Source organism: Hippocampus bargibanti, linkage group LG15, assembly GCF_051943395.1.
Source record: "Hippocampus bargibanti isolate YZ-2025 linkage group LG15, ASM5194339v1, whole genome shotgun sequence".
Taxonomy (NCBI): Eukaryota; Metazoa; Chordata; class Actinopteri; order Syngnathiformes; family Syngnathidae; genus Hippocampus; species Hippocampus bargibanti.
In genome coordinates, this window is record NC_142748.1 from 1,150,912 (window position 1) to 1,172,900 (window position 21,989).

The 21,989-nt window shown below is 39.0% G+C and overlaps 1 protein-coding gene across 11 annotated transcripts in view; it reads right to left on the bottom strand.

The window, feature by feature from the left end:
• Positions 1 to 2,032: 2,032 nt before the first annotated feature.
• The window catches only part of exoc6 (exocyst complex component 6), a 98,001-nt gene continuing 78,044 nt past the window's right edge, over positions 2,033 to 21,989 (bottom strand). For all 11 annotated transcript variants that reach the window (XM_089015954.1, XM_089015951.1, XM_089015958.1 and 8 more), the window contains 4 exons: positions 21,844 to 21,985; positions 20,003 to 20,076; positions 7,820 to 7,932; positions 2,033 to 6,715 (listed from right to left, as the gene is read on the bottom strand). In XM_089015954.1, the coding sequence (XP_088872080.1) occupies positions 6,589 to 6,715; positions 7,820 to 7,932; positions 20,003 to 20,076; positions 21,844 to 21,985 (456 nt within the window). In that variant the 3' untranslated portion in view covers positions 2,033 to 6,588. The remainder of the gene's footprint in view (positions 6,716 to 7,819; positions 7,933 to 20,002; positions 20,077 to 21,843; positions 21,986 to 21,989) is intronic.

Consider the following 21,989-nt stretch of genomic DNA (forward strand, 5'->3'; position numbering starts at 1 on the left):
AAAATAAAATAAAATAAAATAAAATAAAATACAAATAACAAAGAAAAAAAAATACAAAGATAAAAGATAGAAGATAAAATAAAATAAAATAAAATAAAATAAAAAATAATGACAATGATGACGACTGTGTACACAGTGGTGTGCAGACATACAATAAACAATAATAAACAATAACAAAAAATAATAATAATAATAATAATAGTAATAAAATAAAATAAAATAAAAAAAATAAAATCCAAAATGAAAAATACAAAAATAAAAATAATGACTATGATGATAATAATAATTAATAATAATAATTAATAATAATAATAATAATAATAATAATAATAATAATACATTTCATTTCAAAACTTTCAAAACTCTCAAGGACACTGATTCACTGCCAGACGTGCAAAAAATGTGTCCACTCCAGTTGCCAGGGTTTTTGTCATTGTCACTTGAATTCCACAAACCACAGAATATTGAGTTTTAGGACTAAATAAACATGCAATGCAGCGTAAGAAACCTTAGACTCTCTTCTTTGATCAGAAAAAAAGTGTTAATTCCTAAATTATATGGGTCTGGAGTTATATGAGCTTGAAATGAGGGTGGCTGTACAAAATACAATGAAATACATACATAGATGTTGGTTTATATAGCGCTTTAACAACAGCTGAAGTTGGAACAAAGCTCTAACATGGACAAAAGGGAATTGCTGCCCCCTTGTGAAAAAGAAAAAACATTGCCAGAGGCCGTAGCCAGCGCTTTATCGGCACCCAAGCATGAAAAAACAAAACCCGAACAAATTCGGGAATTATGTCATATTTTCTATTCCAGAATAAATAAGTGAATGGCAGTGAATGACTTCATAGACAGTCGAAAGCACAAGTGGTGCAAGTAGCACACCATATTGTATTTTATTACCTTTAGTATCTTAAAATGTTTAATAATAATAATAATAATATACATTTTTTCTTACATAACAGGCAGGTAATATTTTCCTATTGAAGCTTTTCGTCACTTGATAATTTCACACGAAAAATATCCATAAATAGAGGTAATCCTGTATATGTAAAATAAGCAAATGAATTGGCAAGCACAAGTATCAATAAAATACGGCAAAAAACAATTCAGTCACACGTTCTGATACTTAACTCATTCACTGCCATTCACAAATGTATTCGGGAATCCAGATGCATTATGTGGAACGTCATTCCCAAATTTGTTCGGGTTTTGTTTTTTCTTGAGGGTGGGGTGCCGATAAAGCGCTGGTCAAACCTCTGGCAATTTGCATTTGCCTTTTGTCCATGTTAGCGCTTTGTTACAGCTTGATGTTGTTAAAGCGCTATAAAAATCAATATGTATGTATTGTATTTTGTACAGCTGCCCCCATTTCAAGATCAGATAATTCCAGACTCATATAATTTAGGAATATACTCTTTTCTGGTGAGGTTTCTTACGCTGCATTGAATGTTTATGTAGTGCTAAAACTCAATATTCTGTGGATCCTGCAATTCAATTAAAAATATGATGTAGAGCGCTGTTCCTTAATTTGTTCGGGTTTTGGTTTTTCATGCTTGGGTGCTGATAAAGCACTGGCCATGGCCTCTGACAATGTTTTGTCTTTTCTAAAAGAGGGCAGCATTTACCTTTTTTCCATGTTAGCGCTTTGTACTAGCTTCAGCTGTTGTTAAAGCGCTATATAAACCAATTGTATTTTGGACAGCCACCCGCATTTCAAACTCATATAACTCCACACCCATATATTTTAGTAATTAACTATTTTTTTTCTGATGAAAGAAGATAGTCTACGATTTCTAACGCTGTATTGAATGTTTATGTCGTCATAAAACTCAATATTATGTGGGCTCTGCAATTTGAGTGAAAATGACAAAAACCCTGGCACTGGAGTGGACACATTTTTGCACATCATCTGGCAGTGAATGAGTTAATAAGCTCACGAGTGTGCGAAAAAAAAAAAAAAAAAAAGTTGTGCATCCGATTCGGAAGATTACCTGAAAATATAACAAATGAAACGTCGACATTGATCGTTTGACCAAATTTTTATTTTTGTGGTAAACTCAAGTACAGTATATGGCCACATTGCTTCATTCATATTCAGGGCGAGTGTATAGTACAAAATGAATATGCAAAACATAATTCTAAAAAGAAGCCAATAACTACAGTAAAAGTACACAAAATAACGATAGATACATGGCATTACAAAAAAATAATAATTGCCAGCAGGCAGGATTTAGCGTTAAACTGCCAGCAAGGCTGTCAAAGAAGACAGGTCATTATTGCTGTGCTTCATGAATATACCGATTCAAAAGCCTCATTTCACCCTGAGGAACAAAAATAGAGAATTCTAAATGTAAAATGTTTTTTTTTTTTTTGAATTGTTAAATATACAAGTAGACATCATTTGTCATAATACACACACATTCCTGTTTCAACGGTTTTTGTGAGGTCCGGATAACCACCGTTGCTGATAAATTTACAGAACTAGTGTTACATTTAAACACTAAATGTCACCCGATTTCCCACTTCAACTTCCTTTAAAAACAAAGAAATAAAAAGTGGACTAGAAACTGAAATAACAGCCGGAGTGAGGATTCTGAATGCGTACATTCAAAGTCCTCACCCCTATAGTGAATTTGGTTAAAATATCGTTTTACTTTTTGTGGTATGAACTTTTCCCTCTCATTAACCACGCACACACACACATAAACACAAACAGTGAGTAAAAAGTGTGTGTATTCAAGTCAAATGAAAATACACACCAAAAATAATTTTGGGTGAATTTGTGAGGACCTCTCTGAAACTTCAACAGATGCATATATAGACCTTCTAGAAGCCTTTAGAATGGAAAACTTGTGAGGACCGGCCAATAGGTACTCACTTGTCAAAAATGTCCTCAGTGCATATGGTATAAAATGTTAGTGGTCCTCACAAGACTAGTCATACAAACACACAACACACAACACACACACACGCTTCATTCACACCAGTGCTTCATTTTATGAGTACAGTGATACCTCAGCTTACGAACTTTTTGCCTCACGAACATTAAATTCGCAAGCATATAGTCTTGGTTGACGAACTAGTGTTTAGCGGACGAACCAAATCACATAGACTAGTTTTCGTCACCCCCTTTCTTTGAGTGCAGACATGGTTTGTTATCGAGTGAAGTATTTTTGCTATTATGGGACCGAAAAACACCCCACCACAGGCTCGTGTTAAGCCGAAGAAGACACAAAAGAAAATTACGGTTGAGGAGAAGAAGGAGATCATCAACAAAACACCAACGTGGTGTGCGTTTGTGTGACTTAGCGTCCGAGTACCAGTACGCTAAGTCGACGATTGCTAAGGGTGGCTAAGGGTGTTTCAGTGTTGCCTAAGCAACGGTCTCAGGCAATAGAAGAGGTTGAAAAATAATAATAATAAAAATTCATTTATAAGCGCCTTTCAAAACTCTCAAGGTTACTTTACAGTCACAGGATGACGTTTTTTCTGTGGGTGAGCAGCGGCAGCCACTCAACCCGGAAGTCAATAGACAGGAACCCAACTAGCCAGCTAGTAGGTAGCTAGTACATAGCTAATAGATAGCGAACAACCCGGAATAACTCAAATAGAGAGAAAAGCTAGCTAGCTAGCTAATAGCAGATAGATAGATAGATAGATAGATAGATAGATAGATAGATAGATAGATAGATAGATAGATAGATAGATAGATAGATAGATAGATAGATAGCTATACAACTAATAGATATCTAGCTAGATAGCTAGTTAGCTAATACACTGAATGTCACTAATTAAATAAATACACAGAAATGAGTAGCATATTTCCATCTTTACACGTAAGAATGACATATTTAATGATACAGTGTTGAAGTACTCTACAACATACATATATACAGTTCAGTTGAGTTGAGGATGTAGCGTGTCTAGCAATTAGCGACATTAGCATGTGACAGTGAAATGTTTTGTTTTTGTTGTTTCAGGTACAAAGGAATCTTCAGAGACTTTTGGATGAGCCTATTTAAAGAATTTGTCAGTATTTAGACTGTGTCATACTTAAAAAACTGATTTTGATTTGAATTAACGAAAAGCAGCTAGCAGGGGACAGTGTGAATGAGGGTATTATCGCCGAGAAAGCAATGCCAACTTCACTCGGATATCGTCAAGATGCAACTACATCAACGACCATCACAAAGGTAAATAAAACGACTTTATTATACTGTACAGTTTATTTCTTTAATTACAATACAATAACACATTTATTATATGTAAAATAAGGTACATTTTGTGTCGTTTTAAGGCTTATTTAGTAGAAAATTATGTTTTATGGGGACGTGGGAACGGATTATTCTCATTTTAACAGTTTTCTGTGGGAAATTATTTTTTGGAATACACACTTTTCGCCTTACACACTCTCTCAGGGAAGCAATTACGTTCGTAAGCCAAGGTATCACTGTATAACGGTTTCTCCAAGTCGATGATTCTGGTCGGTTTGATGGAAAACATCAGTTGTCACATTTAACATAGTATCTATTTTATTAAAGCCCAAAATTGAAATCGCAATACTTCATAAGCTTTTGCGATTGATAACAAGTCCACCTTGCTTGGTTCTTTGGATTCCCAGTAGCCTTTTTTTGGGAAGACCCTGATTCGTTTACTTCCTACATCTCTTAAAGGACAACCGACGTCTCTGGACAAGTTGTGTCCATAATTTGTAAAATGGCTTCAAATGACTTCTACTGAGCGTATTTGACAAAGATTCCACGGCATATATAGCTATAATTTACATTTTAAGACTCGCGCTGAATATTCAGGAAGTCTTGTTTTCGAGTTGGTGTCACGTCAGGAACGCTCCTGACCGAGAAAGCGACACACAATGCATTTTGGGTACTTTGTTTGGTCTGAAAACTTCGTGTTGATGGCGAAATTAGAAGGAAAACACATAAATAACACGATGGTGAATCATTGTGTTGCACCAAGACTACTATTTGATACTAGTTGACACAAATCAGCCCATTTCCAACGGAGCTTGGGCGCCATCTTGTGCATTTTGTGGGACGCTACATTGGAGTCCTGACGGCTCGAATTGATCCGGAAGGACTTCTTTAATCGATTGCAAACATGTATGCTTTCCTCTTCAGAACTATTTGAATCATATTCATAACTGGATGAGTAATAAGAAAGCATCTTCTCCGAATCTGAAGCCATTGTTTTGATTCTGGAGCAAGGCAGTTTGTAAAGGAGTATCCTGGCGTGACGTCACAAACAAGGGGGCGGGACCTTCTGAAACTCACCATTTCCGAGGTCATTTTGAAGCAGTTTTGGGACACTTTAAGTCACTTTTATTGGTGTTTTGCATTTGAATAAAAATATCATACATATCATGTTTCGGGTATTTTCGATGCTATAAAACGTTTTTCTAATGTCAGTTAGGAAACAAAAAAATGGTGTCGGTTGTCCTTTAAAAATAAATATGCATTTGACATTTATTTAAAAAAAAGTGATGCTCAGAATGAGCAAATATGAAAAAAACTCCATTTTAATCCATTGTTCATCCATTTCATGATGGCTTACAGGAAGTGGGTAATGGGAAAACGCCATTTTACGATTCAACACAAAAACATGTTAAATTTGGCAGGCGGTGAAATTCAAATATACGCAAGTTAAAGTTAAAATGAACAATTAAGAAAAAGGCTTTTTTTCTAAATGAACATCTGTCCCTCAGGACATCATTGTCCATTATTATTATTTTATTGTTTGTTTTTTTTTTGTACATCGTGGACATGATGAAACATTCTTCGAAACCCGTTTAAGAATTTTACACTAAGGAGTAAACCTGGGAACGGATTATTCTCATTTCAATGTTTTCCTATGGGAAATTAATGTTTGGAAGACACACTTTTCACCTTACACACACCTTCTGGGAACCAATTAAGTTCGTAAGCTGAGGTATCACTGTACTTTTAAAGCAGCACTTGCAATTTGTTGGGCTTTGCATTTTGGTTTATGTGCAATTTTCCACCTTGTTATTTAAACACACCAAATTAGCCACTGCAATACATTTTGGGGCTTGAATCAAACACATTAATCTTATTTGCCTATTGCTCGCGTCGGGATGAATCCTCATAACTTCCAAAAGATGAATTTGCATTGTCAAAGAGAGCAAACCATTTTCACCACGTCAAATTATTTTGCAAAAAAAATGAAAATAAGTAATTAACCCTTTCAGGTATATTAATTACTGCAGTGTACAGATTATGTTATCTATTTACAGGTTATCATTATTGGTGCATTGAAAGGATTAAATGGACCGAATTTTGACATAGGATATACAGAAATGAACCGTGCTGCAGTTGAGTACATTTGGCAAAACCAATGCTAGGTACGCTAGTTTAGTAGCTGAGCTAATTTGCACATCTGTTTGGTTGAGCAATCAATTGTGTGCCCATATTTAAGCATGTAACCCTTGAGTAAATTGGACCCTGGAAATGACTGTATGTGCTTTGCTATTCCTGGGAGTGGATCACTTCATTCATTGAATGAAAGCAGTTCCAGTTCAAGAATATGTACGAGTGACAAATGACCTTAGGAGGACATGCCATTGACCAGGCTCCTGAGCTGCTTGAGAACAGTCTCGATCAGCTTCTGCTTGTCTCTGTCATTCTTTCTGAATTGAGCAAAGATATTATTCTTCTTACCGGTGTCCTTCATCCTTGAGAAAGAGGGAGAAAAAGGGAGGGACAATTATTATCTACAGCAGTGTCTGAAACTGATGACAAAAAGTTCCCGGACACCAGGGTAGACAACTCTGAAAAGTTGCCTGCCCGGGCTATAAAGTTGCCTTCCCCATTTTTCACAACTTAAAATAAAATAAGACAACTAATCCATTTCTAAGCGCCTTTAAAAACTCTCAAAGACACTTCACAGTCACGGGATAATGTATGTGTACGTTTTGTAGCATCATAATTTTTGTTTTTTTTTGTATCGTTCTTCTGGGGCTGAGGATTCTGTGTATCTACTTTGAAAAATGATATGCAAATGCACGACCTTATAACGCTCTGGAAAGTCCAGAAGCGCGAAGGAGGCTTTGATTGGCTGACGTGCAGAGTATGCAAATTGCCAAATAAACCGAAAATCTGAAATTTCCGAACTGAATGGAGATTTCCAAATCGGAATAATTCATCCTGATGTCGATATCATTGTTCAAACGTTTGCTTTATTCAATACAAATAATACATCATTAAATTATTAAAAGATGAAAGATTCATTGCAAGTGATCACAAATGCTTTATTGCAGTTGTTGATGCTCGGGGGTGAAAACATATTTTACACACAGGGCTATGTGGGTTTGGGTTTTGTTTTCAGAATCAGAATCAGAAAAACTTTATTCGTCCCACAATGGGGAAATTTGCTGTCCACAGCAGGTGAAAGGATAGAAAACAAGATATTCTAAGCATAACAAAATAAAAAATGTCAACTGTATACTGTGCAAATGTAAAAAATGTATTAAAAAAATGTTTTACCCATGATAATAAAAACTGTTATTTAAAAACTGCATTTTGTGTTTACTTGTGTTACCTTGACTATTTTTGGGTTTTATATTTATAATTTACAATTGGAGCCGTTGTCCTTTTTAAAATCATGTACTTTTTCCCAATGGCTGGGACCAATTGTTAGCATTTCCATTCATATCAATGTGAAAAGTTGATTTGAGATAAGAACAACTTGAGTTACGAGCGTGATCCTGACACAAATTCAACTCATAAGTGAAAGCACCATGTATGGCAGTAAAAAAAAATCAATTGAATACACTTACTTCTCAAGTAAAGTCAGGGCTGTGGCCGGGTTTACTCGAAGGTACTTAGAAGTCGCCTGACCATAGTCTGCGAGGTATGTTGACCAGTCCCATACCATGAACAGGTCCAGGAGCTACAAATCCAAGGAAACACACACAAACAAACGAAAAGAATGAAAATTGAAATCATAGACTCCTCAAAGTACTGTATTGATTCGAGTATAACGCGCGAATTTGCGTTATACCTTCCAGGAGGGGGCAGCATTTCCATGGCTATTCTCACCCTTACCATCGCATTATTTATGTGTTTTCCTTCTAATTTTGCCATCAACACGGATTAATATGAAGTTTTCAGACCAATCAAAGTACCCAAAATGTATTGTGTGTCGCTTTCTCGGTCAGGGGCGTTCCTTCCGTGACGTGACGTCAGGCATCGTCATCAACTCGAAAACAAGACTTCGTGAATATTCAGCGTGAGTCTTAAAACGTAAAATACAGTAAAGTCTCGTTATATCGATATTCTCGGGAGTCGGAAAAAGTATCGATATAACTGGGACTAGCGATATATCCGATCCTGCGGCATGTAAATTTTCTCCTTGCGTTCATAGAAATAGTATCGTAATAAGCAGTACTATCGATATAACCGATATCGATATAACGAGACTTTACTGTATAGCTACATGTGGTGGAATCTTTGTAAAATACGCTCAGTAGAAGGCATTTGAAGTGATTTTACAAATTATGGACACAACTTGTCGGTTGTCCTTGAATTTTAATGTCTTTCAGAGTTTGACACCTGTTCTCGCGGTCCATATTACAACAATCCACCATGTTCAATGTAAATAGACTAGAGGTAAATGAATATTGGAATATCTCTTATGACAGTTTCTGGCAGATCACGGAAAAGCCTGAGATATACTCTACCACGACTTTGGAATGCACCGAAACAAATGCAAGGTGATTATGGCTAGATATCAGAATCAGAAAACCTTTATTCGTCCCACAGAGCGGAAATTTGGTCATTCGGTAAGGCAAGATGGCAGACGATTGAAGTTAAAACCTCTAAAGGAAAACAAACAGAAGTCCATGTATGTTATATGTGGCGCAGATCATGTAGCAATATGTGCCAATCGTAATAGACTTGCCCCGGCGCAGTGGACGTTCCGAAATTGCACCAGTGGCTATCAAAATGCATGAATGGCGCAAGATGCATCCATGCAGGTGCATCAGGGCAGAGAAGCTTCGTGAGGTAACGATTTTGACAGAAAAGTGGGAAGTCGGAGGGACCCCTCCAACCCCCAGATGACCCCTGGTTAACCTGATGGACTTCACCCCCTCCCCTTGTACACCCAACACACAGTGTATGCTAATGTCATAGGGTGAAACAGCTGGGTGTTTAGTTCATGTTGAAAGAGCAGCTTAGGGGATAATACGATTATTCAGTTGACTAAGTGGAGCTCGACAATAATGCTATTAATCTCACCTGATGAGCCAAAAGCCAGTTAGCAAATGACGCTACATTTCATGTGTTAAAGGACAACCGACGTCTCCGGACAAGTTGTGTCCATAATTTGTAAAATGGCTTCAAATGACTTCTACTGAGCGTATTTTAATAAGATTCCACCGCATATAGTTATATTTTACCTTTTAAGACTCGCTCTGAATATTCAAGAAGTCTTGTTTTTGAGTTGGTGACCAGTCCGTACGTGACATCATGAAAGGACCGCCCCCTGACCGTAAAAAAGACGCATTGTAGCGTCCTTCCATCACGTCAATGTATTTTGCTGTACATGTTTGGTCTGAGAACCGTGTTGCACCCAAAAGCCGCCAGAAGAGGGAGTCCAAGCTCCATATAAGGAATTTATCAGCCACAGGAGGTCACCATTTTGTGCCTCTTTTTTTGAGTGAGAGATGTTCCCCCAATGTTGCCTCAAAATGGCACAAATAAATTCTTTAATCGATTGCAAACATGATTATTTCTGAACAGAGACCACAACACCAGCGACTGAAATTCTACATCTGTGTCGACTTATCCGCCAAACAGTCCCGAATGCACTGAATTCAGAGTCATTTTGGGACTTCTGTTGGGCAAGCTGAGTCATCAAGTCATTAACTTGTGCTTTTGAGTGAGATAGAGGTTTTTCGTCGGCACCACTTATCATTGGAGGGCATTGGATTTGTATACATTGTGAAGAACTACTGGGGTCATCAAGACTCCAAATTTTAAATCTACCTCTTGACTTAACCCTCCTAGGGTCATTGGGTCACAATGACCCGATACAAAAAATGCCCATGAAACACCCTAAATTATTTTTTAACTTGAAATTTTAATAACTTTTCCCATATTATCCCCAACAATAGAAAAATGGAAATTCCGTTTTTATTCAAATTTCCTACAAAGATGGTATTCGGGTCAAAATGACCCGTGAGGCAAATAGAGTTGAAATTAAGGTCATAACGTTTTTTACACACCACATAATGTTTCAATATTTTAGTTGTATCTCCAAACAATTAGTTGTACACGTGAACAAGACAGTAGCAGACATAAACCAGCCAATATCGGTGGCATTATTGCAGACAGCAGAACTCCTTTTTTGTGGATTTCAAGGGTGCTACATATGACAGGACCCCCAATTATCTGTGTGCCGACGCCATGGTTGTACATTATGACATCGGAGAGGATCTAGAACTGATTTTTTTTCTGATATCCAGCAAGACAATGGATTCAGAAGATGAAGTGGACAATGTATGAGAAGGTAATGAGGAGGAATATAACCCAGAGTATGATCAATCATATTCAGGACCTTCATTGTACCTACATTCTACCTGTTTATCGCACCAGCAATATAAAAATAATCCAGAGATGACAAACCTGAAGGGTTTTTTAAAAAAATATGGAGACAGCTGGAAAAAGAGGAATGAGACCGACCTGCCTACTTAGGGCTACAAATCTTAGCAGGTGATCTGGAGATACATCAACCAGACCTAAGACCAAGAGGAGGGTGTTACTGGAGAAGCTAGGAAAGACACATGTCACTCCACTCATTGAAAGAAGTAAAATACATACTGTGTGCTGCTGGTGTAAGAAATACATACAAAAATGTGTACAGATGACGGCTGAAGAAACCTTTTCATCGATGGACCACTCCTGTACGACTGAGAGCTTACACAGACATACAAAAAGGCTGTACACTTACATACTGTAAGTGCTGCTGCAATTACTTGAATGGGTTTCAGTCGTCATCTGTACTTCTTTGAAGGTGTCGAACGTTTCGCTTCTTATCCAAGAGGCTTCGTCAGCGAACTACAATGTTTTGCTGGTAGTTTTGGACCTATATATTTCCTTACCGTTTGGATCGTTCCTATAACCGACTTATTAGATAACATAGGCTTAGTTATGCTAATGAGGTGATACCAGATCAAATGGGGCAATCAGGCCAGTCGGACCCCATACTCAGGCAGGACAGTACGTTAAATTTGCGAGACTATAATCTTGGCATACAAACTAATTTTCGGGAAACACACAGAGCGCCACAATGAGTGGCGTGTCATTCGCGAACGAGCCGGTTGTTGGGGCTTCTAACAAGGAGCTGGAAATGGCTGCCGACTTTTTTTGGTCCTGTATTCCCCGTCCCCAGTCTTGGGTTAAAGCCGCACGTGATTGGTCAAGATCAAGATCCGTGGCAGAGGAGGGAAGGGACACACGCACCAGGACACACGCAGCAGTGAGCGGGGGAGGGGTTACAGAAACACAGAGCTGCAGATGAACACGAAAGGCAGACGACTGAGCTTGAAACAAAAAAACAAAAGTGAAAAAAAGAGTGAAAAAGTGAGAACATGGATAAAAAACACAGTGGACTTGTTTCAACTGTATTGATAGTTCAAAGGCAGAGTGTAGACTGCAAAGTTAAAATATCCCATCAATCAGGCTCCACAAAAAACCCGCACAAGCCATCTGTTTAATTTGAAGAGAACATACAAGCAAGGGAAGCAGCTATTAATGAAGTTTCTAGTGTGTCTGCCTGCATCTGTTGCTGTTGCAATATCACAACTTCCAAGATGTACAACCCAGAGCTCATTTTATGCAAAAAGCTATCCATTCCATCAAGCCATCAACGACCATCACAAAGGTAAATAAAACCACTTTATGATACAGTACAGTTTATTTCTTTAATTACAATACCATATCACATTTATTATGCATAAAATAAGGTATATTGTGTGTAGTTTTAAGGCTTATTTTGTAAGAAAATAATGTTTTATGGGGACCTGGGAACGGATTATTCTCATTTTAATGGTTTCCTATGGGAAATTAATGTTTGGAATACACACCTTTCGCCTTACATACACTTTCTGGGAACCAATTAACTTTGTAAGCCAAGGTATCACTGTACTGCATACGGTTCAGTTGGAATGGCAAGGAAACATCCAGCGACGTATACGTTTGGGGACTTGAAAATGGCGTCATCAGACCAGAAGTTGGTCTGCATAATGAGAGCTTCATTTTAGCGACTTATAACTTGTTATTTTAATCCACAGTGTGAATAAATCAAAGTTTAAAAACAAAACAACAGCGCTAAATAGTTGTCTGGCCTCCATCTTGTTTACATCAACTCTGATTGAGGCTGTAAAACGGCTGTTCTGATTAAATATAGTGAAACATGTCAACCTAAAATCAGAATAGATCACGTGTATGTATGAACAGTCGATCAAACATTTTTGAATCACAATGAGGTATTAATGATGAGACAAGTCTTTTTGTTTGTTTGTTTGTTTTTGCATTGCTATATTACGTCACTACCTCACTACACATTCAGAAATTACATCAATTGTCTGTCTTTTCCAGCCACATTATAAGTGCCTTGCACGCTGGGTCCAAGAGGACATTAATTTCATCTGTGCTGTATGTCATGCATATTAGCATATTTGACAATAAAGCTGACTTTGACTTACATCACCACCGATTCAGAAATAATATTTAACGTGAAATGGCTCAAGATCCAATTTTGTGACAATCGATGCAAAATCCAACAGTGTGACAATATTGGATTTTCAGCCACGGAAATTCTAACAAAACACAACTTCATGTAGTCTTCTTTTAATAATTACACTTTAGAAGCAGGCCTCAGTCATACCAAGTGAATCACAAATTCAATTATTATAGACAACTCTACAAAGAAAAAATAACCTCAGAATATTAGCAAAAGTAAGACAGAGGAAAGTAAATGGATGGCCTTCGTATAACCTTAGTCAGAGGATGGCTCCAAAATCCTTTCGCCTGAGGCTAGGATCAACATGTCAAGCAGGAAAGGTGTATAAAAGGGTGAACACGCACTCATCTATCAATCCATCAATTTTCTTTTCGTTATCCGGGTCAGGTTGCAAGGGCAGGAGCCTGAGAAAAGAAGCCCAGACTTCCTTCTCACAAGCCAGCTTTTCCGGGGTTACAATGACATGAAACCTTTAGCCGGTAGGGGGCTTCTCTGGTGTGTTTTGGTTGGTCCTCGGCCTAATGACACATTGAATGAGAGGGACCCAAGTACAAGAGTGATGCTACAGGGAGAAGAGATAAAGAAGGTGGAGGCTTTTAAGTACTTGAGGTCAACTGTCCAGAGCAATGGAGGAAAAGAGGTGAAGAAGCGTGTCCAGGCAGGCTGGAGAAAAATGTCAGGGTGATGTGTGATAGAAGGGTTTCAGCTTGGTTGAAAGGAAAAGTGTATAAAACCGTGGTGAGACCAGCCATGATGTTTGGACTGGAGACAGTGCCACTGAAGAAAAGACAGGAAGCTGGAGGTAGCAGAGATGAAGATGTTGAGGTCTTGATTGGGAGTGACCAGGTTGGATAGGATCAGGAAGGAGTACATTAGATGGACAACTCAATATTCATTAGAGGCTTTGGAGACAAAGTCAGACTGAGATGGTTTGGACATCTCATGGTTTGGAGAGAGAGTGACTATATCGGGAGAAGGATGCTGAGCCTTGAACTGCCAGGCAGGAGACTGAAGAGGAAGTTTATGGATGTTGTCAAAGAGGACATGAAGCAGTGATGTGCAGTCAGGGGAGTCATGGAAATATCAAATGACAAAATAAATTAGACAGTTATATTTATTTCGGGATTTGTACTTTAACGTTCTTTTCCATTTAACTTCACCATATTTGGATTTTTTTTTCAAAATCGCTGAATGTTCACATTTACGGTTCAAATACTAAGTAGAGACGAGCGGTGAGGCAGCAGCCGGCTGAGCCTCACCATGGATTGCGCAATCACTATGCTTACTGTGCTGGCTTGCATATCGCTATTAAAGTGTTCAAAAGCTTTCAGTATATGAACTGAATTTCTACACTTTAGCTGGTGTATATAATGTACAGTCATTGTAAATTATAAACACTGTACTTAAGTGTTTATTTTATTTTATTTTGATCGAAACTATGTGCATAGGTGAGGCACACAGTTCTTCTGCCTCATGACAGGGGGCGCTGGTTATTAGAGATTCTTCTTGTGTCTCCTCGGCTGCAGAATAATAGAATTAGTGACAGCAAGCTACAGTAAACAGTTAGCAAGTTAAGTGCAACCATCCAGTCATTTTTTCGTGTTGCTTGGCCTTATCGTCAGGACGGTGGATTATATTTCTAAACTGGACTTTCAATCGAAGCAGGAGATAATAATTAAAGGAAGACCAACACCGGACTGTACAGCTCACAAACGGTGAGGGATGATTGTAAATCTCCTGGACAGCTTCTCAGCATTTTGGCCAAGAAGGATCTCAGAAACTATTCCTGAAGCGACAAAGTTGCTCCAGCTCGTGCTCACTGTTCCAGCTACTACAGCATCAGTGGAGCGTTCATTCTCAGCACAAAAGACTGAAAACATACAGTCGGAACAGGACTGATCAAGGACGACTTTCTTCACTGGCACTGATCTCCATTGAGACAGAAGACAGAGAGACTTGGACTTCATTTATAAGTAAAGGTAACACGATAATAAGTTTTTTTTTAATTCTTTTTTTCTATGCTACAGTATAGAAAGAATGCTGGTATGACATTTGAAACAAAACACGTTAACCGTTGCCAATCAAATGGTGAATAAGCTACTCTGTGGAGTTCATATGTTTGTAAATCTGACTGTGATGACGTCAGTGCCTCACCAGCCATGAACCTCACCGCACGTCACTGACATGAAGGTAGCTGATGTGAGAGAAGAGGATGCACAAAACTGGGTTAGACAGATGACTCTGATTCGCTGTGACGACCCCTGAAAGGAAAAGCCGAAAGGAAAAGAAGAAGAAGACTCATGACGGGTTGCATGAACGTGCATATAAACTGGTTGGGTTCTGTCCCTCTAACAAGGTTAAGAACCACTGAGCTAAGGACGAGAACAAGCACAGCTGAGAGACACTTCATTCAGGGGATATTTGGGTTGTTTTCCCTTGCCTGGGTGTAGGTAAGCCAGGGCTGGTGGTGAGCACCTGGTGACTGGGTCAGAACACACGAGGCCATGACGGGTTCAGCTCAAAAAGTCTCTTACATCTGTTTTAAATGGCTCACCATCTGTGGGTGGGGACCAAAAGGGTTGGGCGCCCAGCTCACAGGGCAAATGGTGGGCACGTTGGAGGTCCAATCCCCTTCCACAGAAACTCGCTCTCAAGCCATGGAATGTGAACTATCTGACTGGGAAGGAGTCTGAGCTGGTGTTCGAGGCAAATAAGTAAAACGTGATCAATGAAGTAAGACCTGGAAGGGTCTGATTGGGAAGTTACTGGACTTCTGAACACTGAGATCCAGTGGACCATGTTTCGTGCCTGTATTGGCAGCAATTTCACCTAACCCTTTTTGTCTTGTAGGACTCCGGATGAAGCTGACAAGTACTGTCTGACCAAGGAAAGCAGCTTCAGCGAGTGCTGAGGGGAAAAAAGAAAGGACGGAAACCAGAGTACTATGAGAATATCCACACTGGCACGTGGAGTACAAATAAACTCGGAGCCTGGAATCGAACTTCGGATCTCTACACTGTGAGGCGGACATGCTAACCAGTTGAACACCAGACGGGCAGATATCCATCTTCTTAATTACAGTAAAGTCTCGTTATATCGATATCGGTTATATCGATAGTCCCGCTTATTACGATACTATTTCTACGCACGCACGGAGAAAATTACATGCGCGCAGGGTCGGATATATCGATAGTCCCGGTTATATCGATATTTTTCGGACTCCCTAGAATATCGATATAACGACACTTTACTGTAATTGACAAATGGGCTGAAAAGAAACAAGTTTACACAGCATTACATAGTGTGCTGTAAGTGGTTACTTATCTATTCTAATTCAAAATTCATTCGAAAAACAATAAGGTAAGATCACCTACAGTATATGCAGCGAACATTGGCTCAGAAAGGTTATGACCTGAACTCAATGAACAGCCGAGCCTGCACCCCAGGCCCAGATTAACAGGTCAACTTAGACTGAAGTTAATGAGACCCAGCAACACTTTACATACCACCGCTGTTTACAAAAAAAGCACGTTTGAGAGATCATGTCGGTAAAATGGGGAGTAGTTGTTTTCTTGAGCAGGTGAAAAAAAGGACAGAGAGAAGTTGAGAAGGTTATATACAAAGGCACACCATTTGAATAGAAACAATATAAGAGAACTAAATGTTTTGGAAAAGCACAATTATATTTATTATTTTGGAACCGAAGATGTCCTGCCGTATTCTGCAAAGAATATTTTGCCTATCCCAAATACTTGTGTAAACGGTGTACGTGTGTATTCCAAACATTAATTTCCCATAGTAAACCATTAAAATGAGAATAATCTGTTCCAGGGTCCCCATAAAACATAATTTTCAACTAAATAAGGCTTTAAAACTACAGACAATATACCTTATTTTATGTATAATAAATGTGCTGTATAATAAATAAACTGTTCTGTATAATAAAGTCATTATATTTACCTAATAAAGTCATTATATTTACCTTTGTGATGGTCGTTGATGGCTTGGTGGAATGCATAGCTGTGTGTGTCCCTTCCCTCCTCTGCCACGGATCTTGATCTTGACCAATCATGTGCGGCTTTAACCAAAGACTGGGGACGGGGAATAGAGGACCAAAAAAAAGTCGGCTGCCATTTCCAGCTCCTTGTTAGGAGCCCCAACAACCGGCTCGTTCGCGAACGACGCATCACTCATTGTGGCGCTCCGTGTGTTTCCCGAAAAATAGTTTGTATGCCAAGATAATATTCTCGCGAATTTAACATTCGTAACGCGAAAGGTTCGTTAGCTAATGCATTCGTAAGTTCGTAATTCTTTTGGTTCTGAAATATCATTCATGGTACTTGAATCAGGGTTGAGGAAATAATGAGCGACATTTATGCTGTTAAATTTATTACAATATGCATTCATTGACTGAAGGCTGGAGTTATTGTGAAAGCGATATACAGTGGGACCTCGGTTTACGAACCCCTTGGCTTACGAACTTTTCGGTTTACGAACGTTACATTTATGAAAAATCTACCTTGGCATACGAACTATTTTTCGGGATACACACAGAGCTGCCACAATGAGTGATGTGTCATTCGTGAATGAGCCCGTTCTCCAAACAAGCAAATGGCAGCGGACTTTTTTTGTTTTGTCCTCTATTCTCCGCCCCCAGTCATCGGTTAAAGCCACGTGATTGGTCTAGAACGCAGCAGTGGGGGATCGGGTTACAGACAGAGAGAGTGAGGCCGTTCTCCAAAGGACAAAATGGCGTCTTCGGTTAAAGTCACGTGATTGGTCAAGAACCCAGCAGTGTGGGGCGGGGGGGGGGGTTAAACATTAAAGAGACAGGCAGACAGAGAGAGAGAGAAAACACACACACACACACACACACACACACACACACGAAAGGGAGAGGACAGAGCTTGAAACAACAAAAAGAAAAGGGGGAAAAACAAGTAAAATGGTGAGAAAATAGATAGAAAACAGTGAAATTTTGACCCATTTCAACTTTGATAGTTCAAAAGCAGAGTGTAGACTGGAAGGTTAAATATCCCATCAATCAGGATCCACAAATAACCCGCACAAGTCATCTGTACACTTGATGCAAAAAGCTATGAACCCAGCTAAACAGATCACAATTGATGAACTAGATACAATTATCACAGAGAAAGCGCCTACAAGGGACCATTCCTCAAGATGGTGAAAGAAGCCTATGTTCCTCATCAAGTGTTTAATGCTGAGGAAAGCGGTCACTCCATTCCATCAAGCCATTAACAACCATCACAAAGGTAAATAAAATGACTTTATTGTACTGTACAGTTTATTTCTTTAATCATAACACTAGAGCACATGTATTATACATAAAATACGGTATATTTTGTGTAGTTGTAAGGCTTAGAAAATTAGAAAGTATAAAATTATGTTTTACGGGGATGGATTATTCTCATTTTAATGGTTTCCTATGGCAAATTAATTTTTGGGATACACACTTTTCGCCTTACACACTCTGTCTGGGAACCAATTAAGTTCGTAAGCCAATGTCCCACTGTATATAGTAAATAAAGATGTATTGGAGGCGCATTGTGGCCAGCTGGAAGGGACTACCAATGTGTCAGGCTGGTCAATTCGCTTAGTGCGCCGACTCACCGGCCCTGGAGCTAAACTTTGCCGGAAAAGTGAGAAGGGGAAAATTGGTATAATTAAGGAGAAATTGAACATCCGGGTAGTCAAGTGGGAAGCACGTTGACTTCATAGTGCAAAGGTACTGGATTCCAAAAACATGCATTACAGGCTGATTGAACACTGCAAATTGTCCCTAGGTGTGAGTGTGAATGGTACTGTGTTTCTGTGTGCCCTGTGATTGGCTGGCAAACAGTTCAGGGTGTCCCCAACCTACTGCCCGAAGAGAGCTGGGACCCTAGTGAAGATAAAAGCGGTTTTGAAAATGAATAAATAAGAAGAGGTTCCTCCAAGGAACTAGACCTGGTCTGTCTGGGTGTAGCGATGTGTCAGTCACAAATGAAACAGATGTGAGAGCTCTTTGAAATGAGCGACCGGAGCCGGCTCCTTATTTAGAGTAGTTACACCACCCACTCTGCCATTCCCAGTCAGTAGCATGAAATTGGTCAATTCACAGGGCAAAGAAAGGTAGGAGGGCAATTGAGGGCAGGAAATGAAAGCAAGAGCAAGGAGCAATAACCCCGGCCGTCATCTCTACTTCTTTGAAGGTGTGGGACGTTTCGCTTCTTATCCAAGAGGCTTTGTCAGCGAACTAAAGTCTATTGCCGGTAGTTTGGGCCCTATATGTACTCCTAAAAGGAGTCAAAACATATATACACATATACAGGAGTGGTCCATCGAAGGCAAAGGTTTCTTCAGCCATCATCTGTACTTCTTTGAAGGTGTTCTCATCCGAAAAGCTTCATCTGCGAACTGAAGTTGTGCTGGTAGCTCTGGCCCTATATATCTACAAACAATACCATACTGCCCAAAATACATAAAGAAGGGTTACCCCTCAGGCCCATTGTTTGTAGATATACAGGTACCATCTGACTTAGGACCGGCTCGACTTACGACAACCTGTACTTACGACCTCCAGACCCTATTTAAAAAAAAAAAAAGAATTACACACCTAGCAGCGCAACGCGCTAGCAGGCCGGCAACGCATACGACCATTTTGGCCAGCCAGCATCTCACTCTCGCACAAAAAAAAGAGGCACAAAATGGCGACCTCCAGTGACCACCTCCGCTTCCACAGGCTGATAAATTCCTTATATGGAGCTTGGACGCCTCTTCTGGCGGCTTTTGGGTGCAACGCGGTTCTCAGACCAAACATGTACAGCAAAATACATTGACGTGATGGAAGTTCTGCTACAATGCGTCTTTTTTCAGTCAGGGGGGCGGTCCTTTCATGACGTCACATACGGACTCGTCACCAACTCAAAAACAAGACTTCCTGAATATTCAGAGCGAGTCTTAAAAACATAAAATATAGCTATATGCGGTGGAATCTTATTAAAATACGCCCAGTAGAAGTTATTTGAAGCCATTTTACAAATTATGGACACAACTTGTCCGGAGACGTCGGTTGTCCTTTAGGTACCCTGCAAAGTATGCGCAGGACCTGAAAATTTCACACTGGATGGCCTAAGCATATTCTCTTAAACATAGCCTCAGGACGAAAACAGAGACAGGGTAACAACTACTTTATCATGATGCCCCATCTTACCTGTCTTAAGTCGATAAAAGCCAGCTGCAGTGTGTCGCCTTGGAAACCTGGGACTGGCTCCGAGCTGGCAAACACTGCAAACAAAGACACATTTGAACAAAATACAGTAAAGTCTCGTTATATCGATATTCAAGGGAGTCCGAAAAAATATCGATATAACCGGGACTATCGATATATCCGACCCTGTTTGCATGTAATTTTCTCCGCGCGTGCATAGAAATAGTATCGATATAACCGGGACTATCGATATATCCGATATCGATATAACGAGACTTTACTGTACATTAAAATATCACTCACAATAGATCACAAGAGAGAGAGATACTGTATTTATATTAATACTTTTAAGGTAATCGGTCACTCCTACTGAATGACAATTTATTTCCGGTGTCTAGTTTCTTTTAAAGGAAAACCGACGCCTCCGGACAAGTTGTGTTTTACACAGATTGGATTGGATTTGCCTTTATTAGTCTCGCAGTGGAGAAATGTACATTTCACAGCACGACAGTGATGAAAGATCCCACCGCATATAGCTATATTTTACATAAATAAATGAATACATAGATAAATACAGTAAAGTCTCGTTATATCGATATCGGATATATCGATAGTCCCGATTATATCGATACTATTTCTATGCACGCACGGAGAAAATTACATGCAAACAGGGTTGGATATATCGATAGTCCCGGTTATATCGATATTTTTTCGGACTCCCTTGAATATCGATATAACGAGACTTTACTGTAAATTTCACTGTTAAATAAATACAGTAAAGTCTCGTTATATCGATATTCAAGGGAGTCCGAAAAAATATCGATATAACCGGGACTATCGATATATCCGATATCGATATAACGAGACGTTACTGTAAATGAACACACAGAAATAAATAAATAAAAAACAAAATAAACAACCAACTAACTAAATAAAGACATAAATAAATGGCTGCCTTTCCAGCTGCTCCTGTATTTTGTTTTTCTACTTCTTTCTTTCCTTTCATAACTTTGCTGTTGTGTAATGTAGATTTATAAGGTAAATCCAATCCAATCACTAAATAAACAAATAGGTGAATAAATACAGTAAAGTCTCGTTATATCGATATCGGATATATCGATAGTCCCGGTTATATCGATACTATTTCTATGCACGCACGGAGAAAATTACATGCGCGCAGGGTCGGATATATCGATAGTCCCGGTTATATCGATATTTTTTCCGACTCCCTTGAATATCGATATAACGAGACTTTACTGTAAATTTCACTGTTAAATAAATAAATGAACACACAGAAATAAATAAATAAAAAAACTCAATAAACAACCAACTAACTAAATAAAGACATAAATAAATGGCTGCCTTTGCAGCTGCTCCTGTATTTTGTTTTTCTACTTCTTTCTTTCCTTTCATAACTTTGCTGTTGTGTAATGTAGATTTATAAGGTAAATCCAATCCAATCACTAAATAAACAAATAGGTGAATAAATACAGTAAAGTCTCGTTATATCGATATCGGATATATCGATAGTCCCGGTTATATCGATACTATTTCTATGCACGCACGGAGAAAATTACATGCAAACAGGGTCGGATATATCGATAGTCCCGGTTATATCGATATTTTTTCGGACTCCCTTGAATATCGATATAACGAGACTTTACTGTATATAAATACATAACAAATTGAGGACTAAGGCATTAATTCCTTGTTTCAGGATCTGCCGCGAGAAAATCAATTGTACTACAGAGCATGGTCATCCAGTATAATTCTCCCTCATTGTTTTGAAAAAGTAGCAACCAATCGAATTGGAGACAGCAGTATCACAACGTCTGTGTACTCACATTCACACTGTATGACATCTAAATTGAATTGCTGAATGGCACCCATGCTGATCTGTTTCAGTTCTGTGTCCAGCAGCATCTCCATCAGCGATGTGGACAGATGCTTGCATGCTGACATACAAGCTGTCTGGGCCACTTTACCCTGT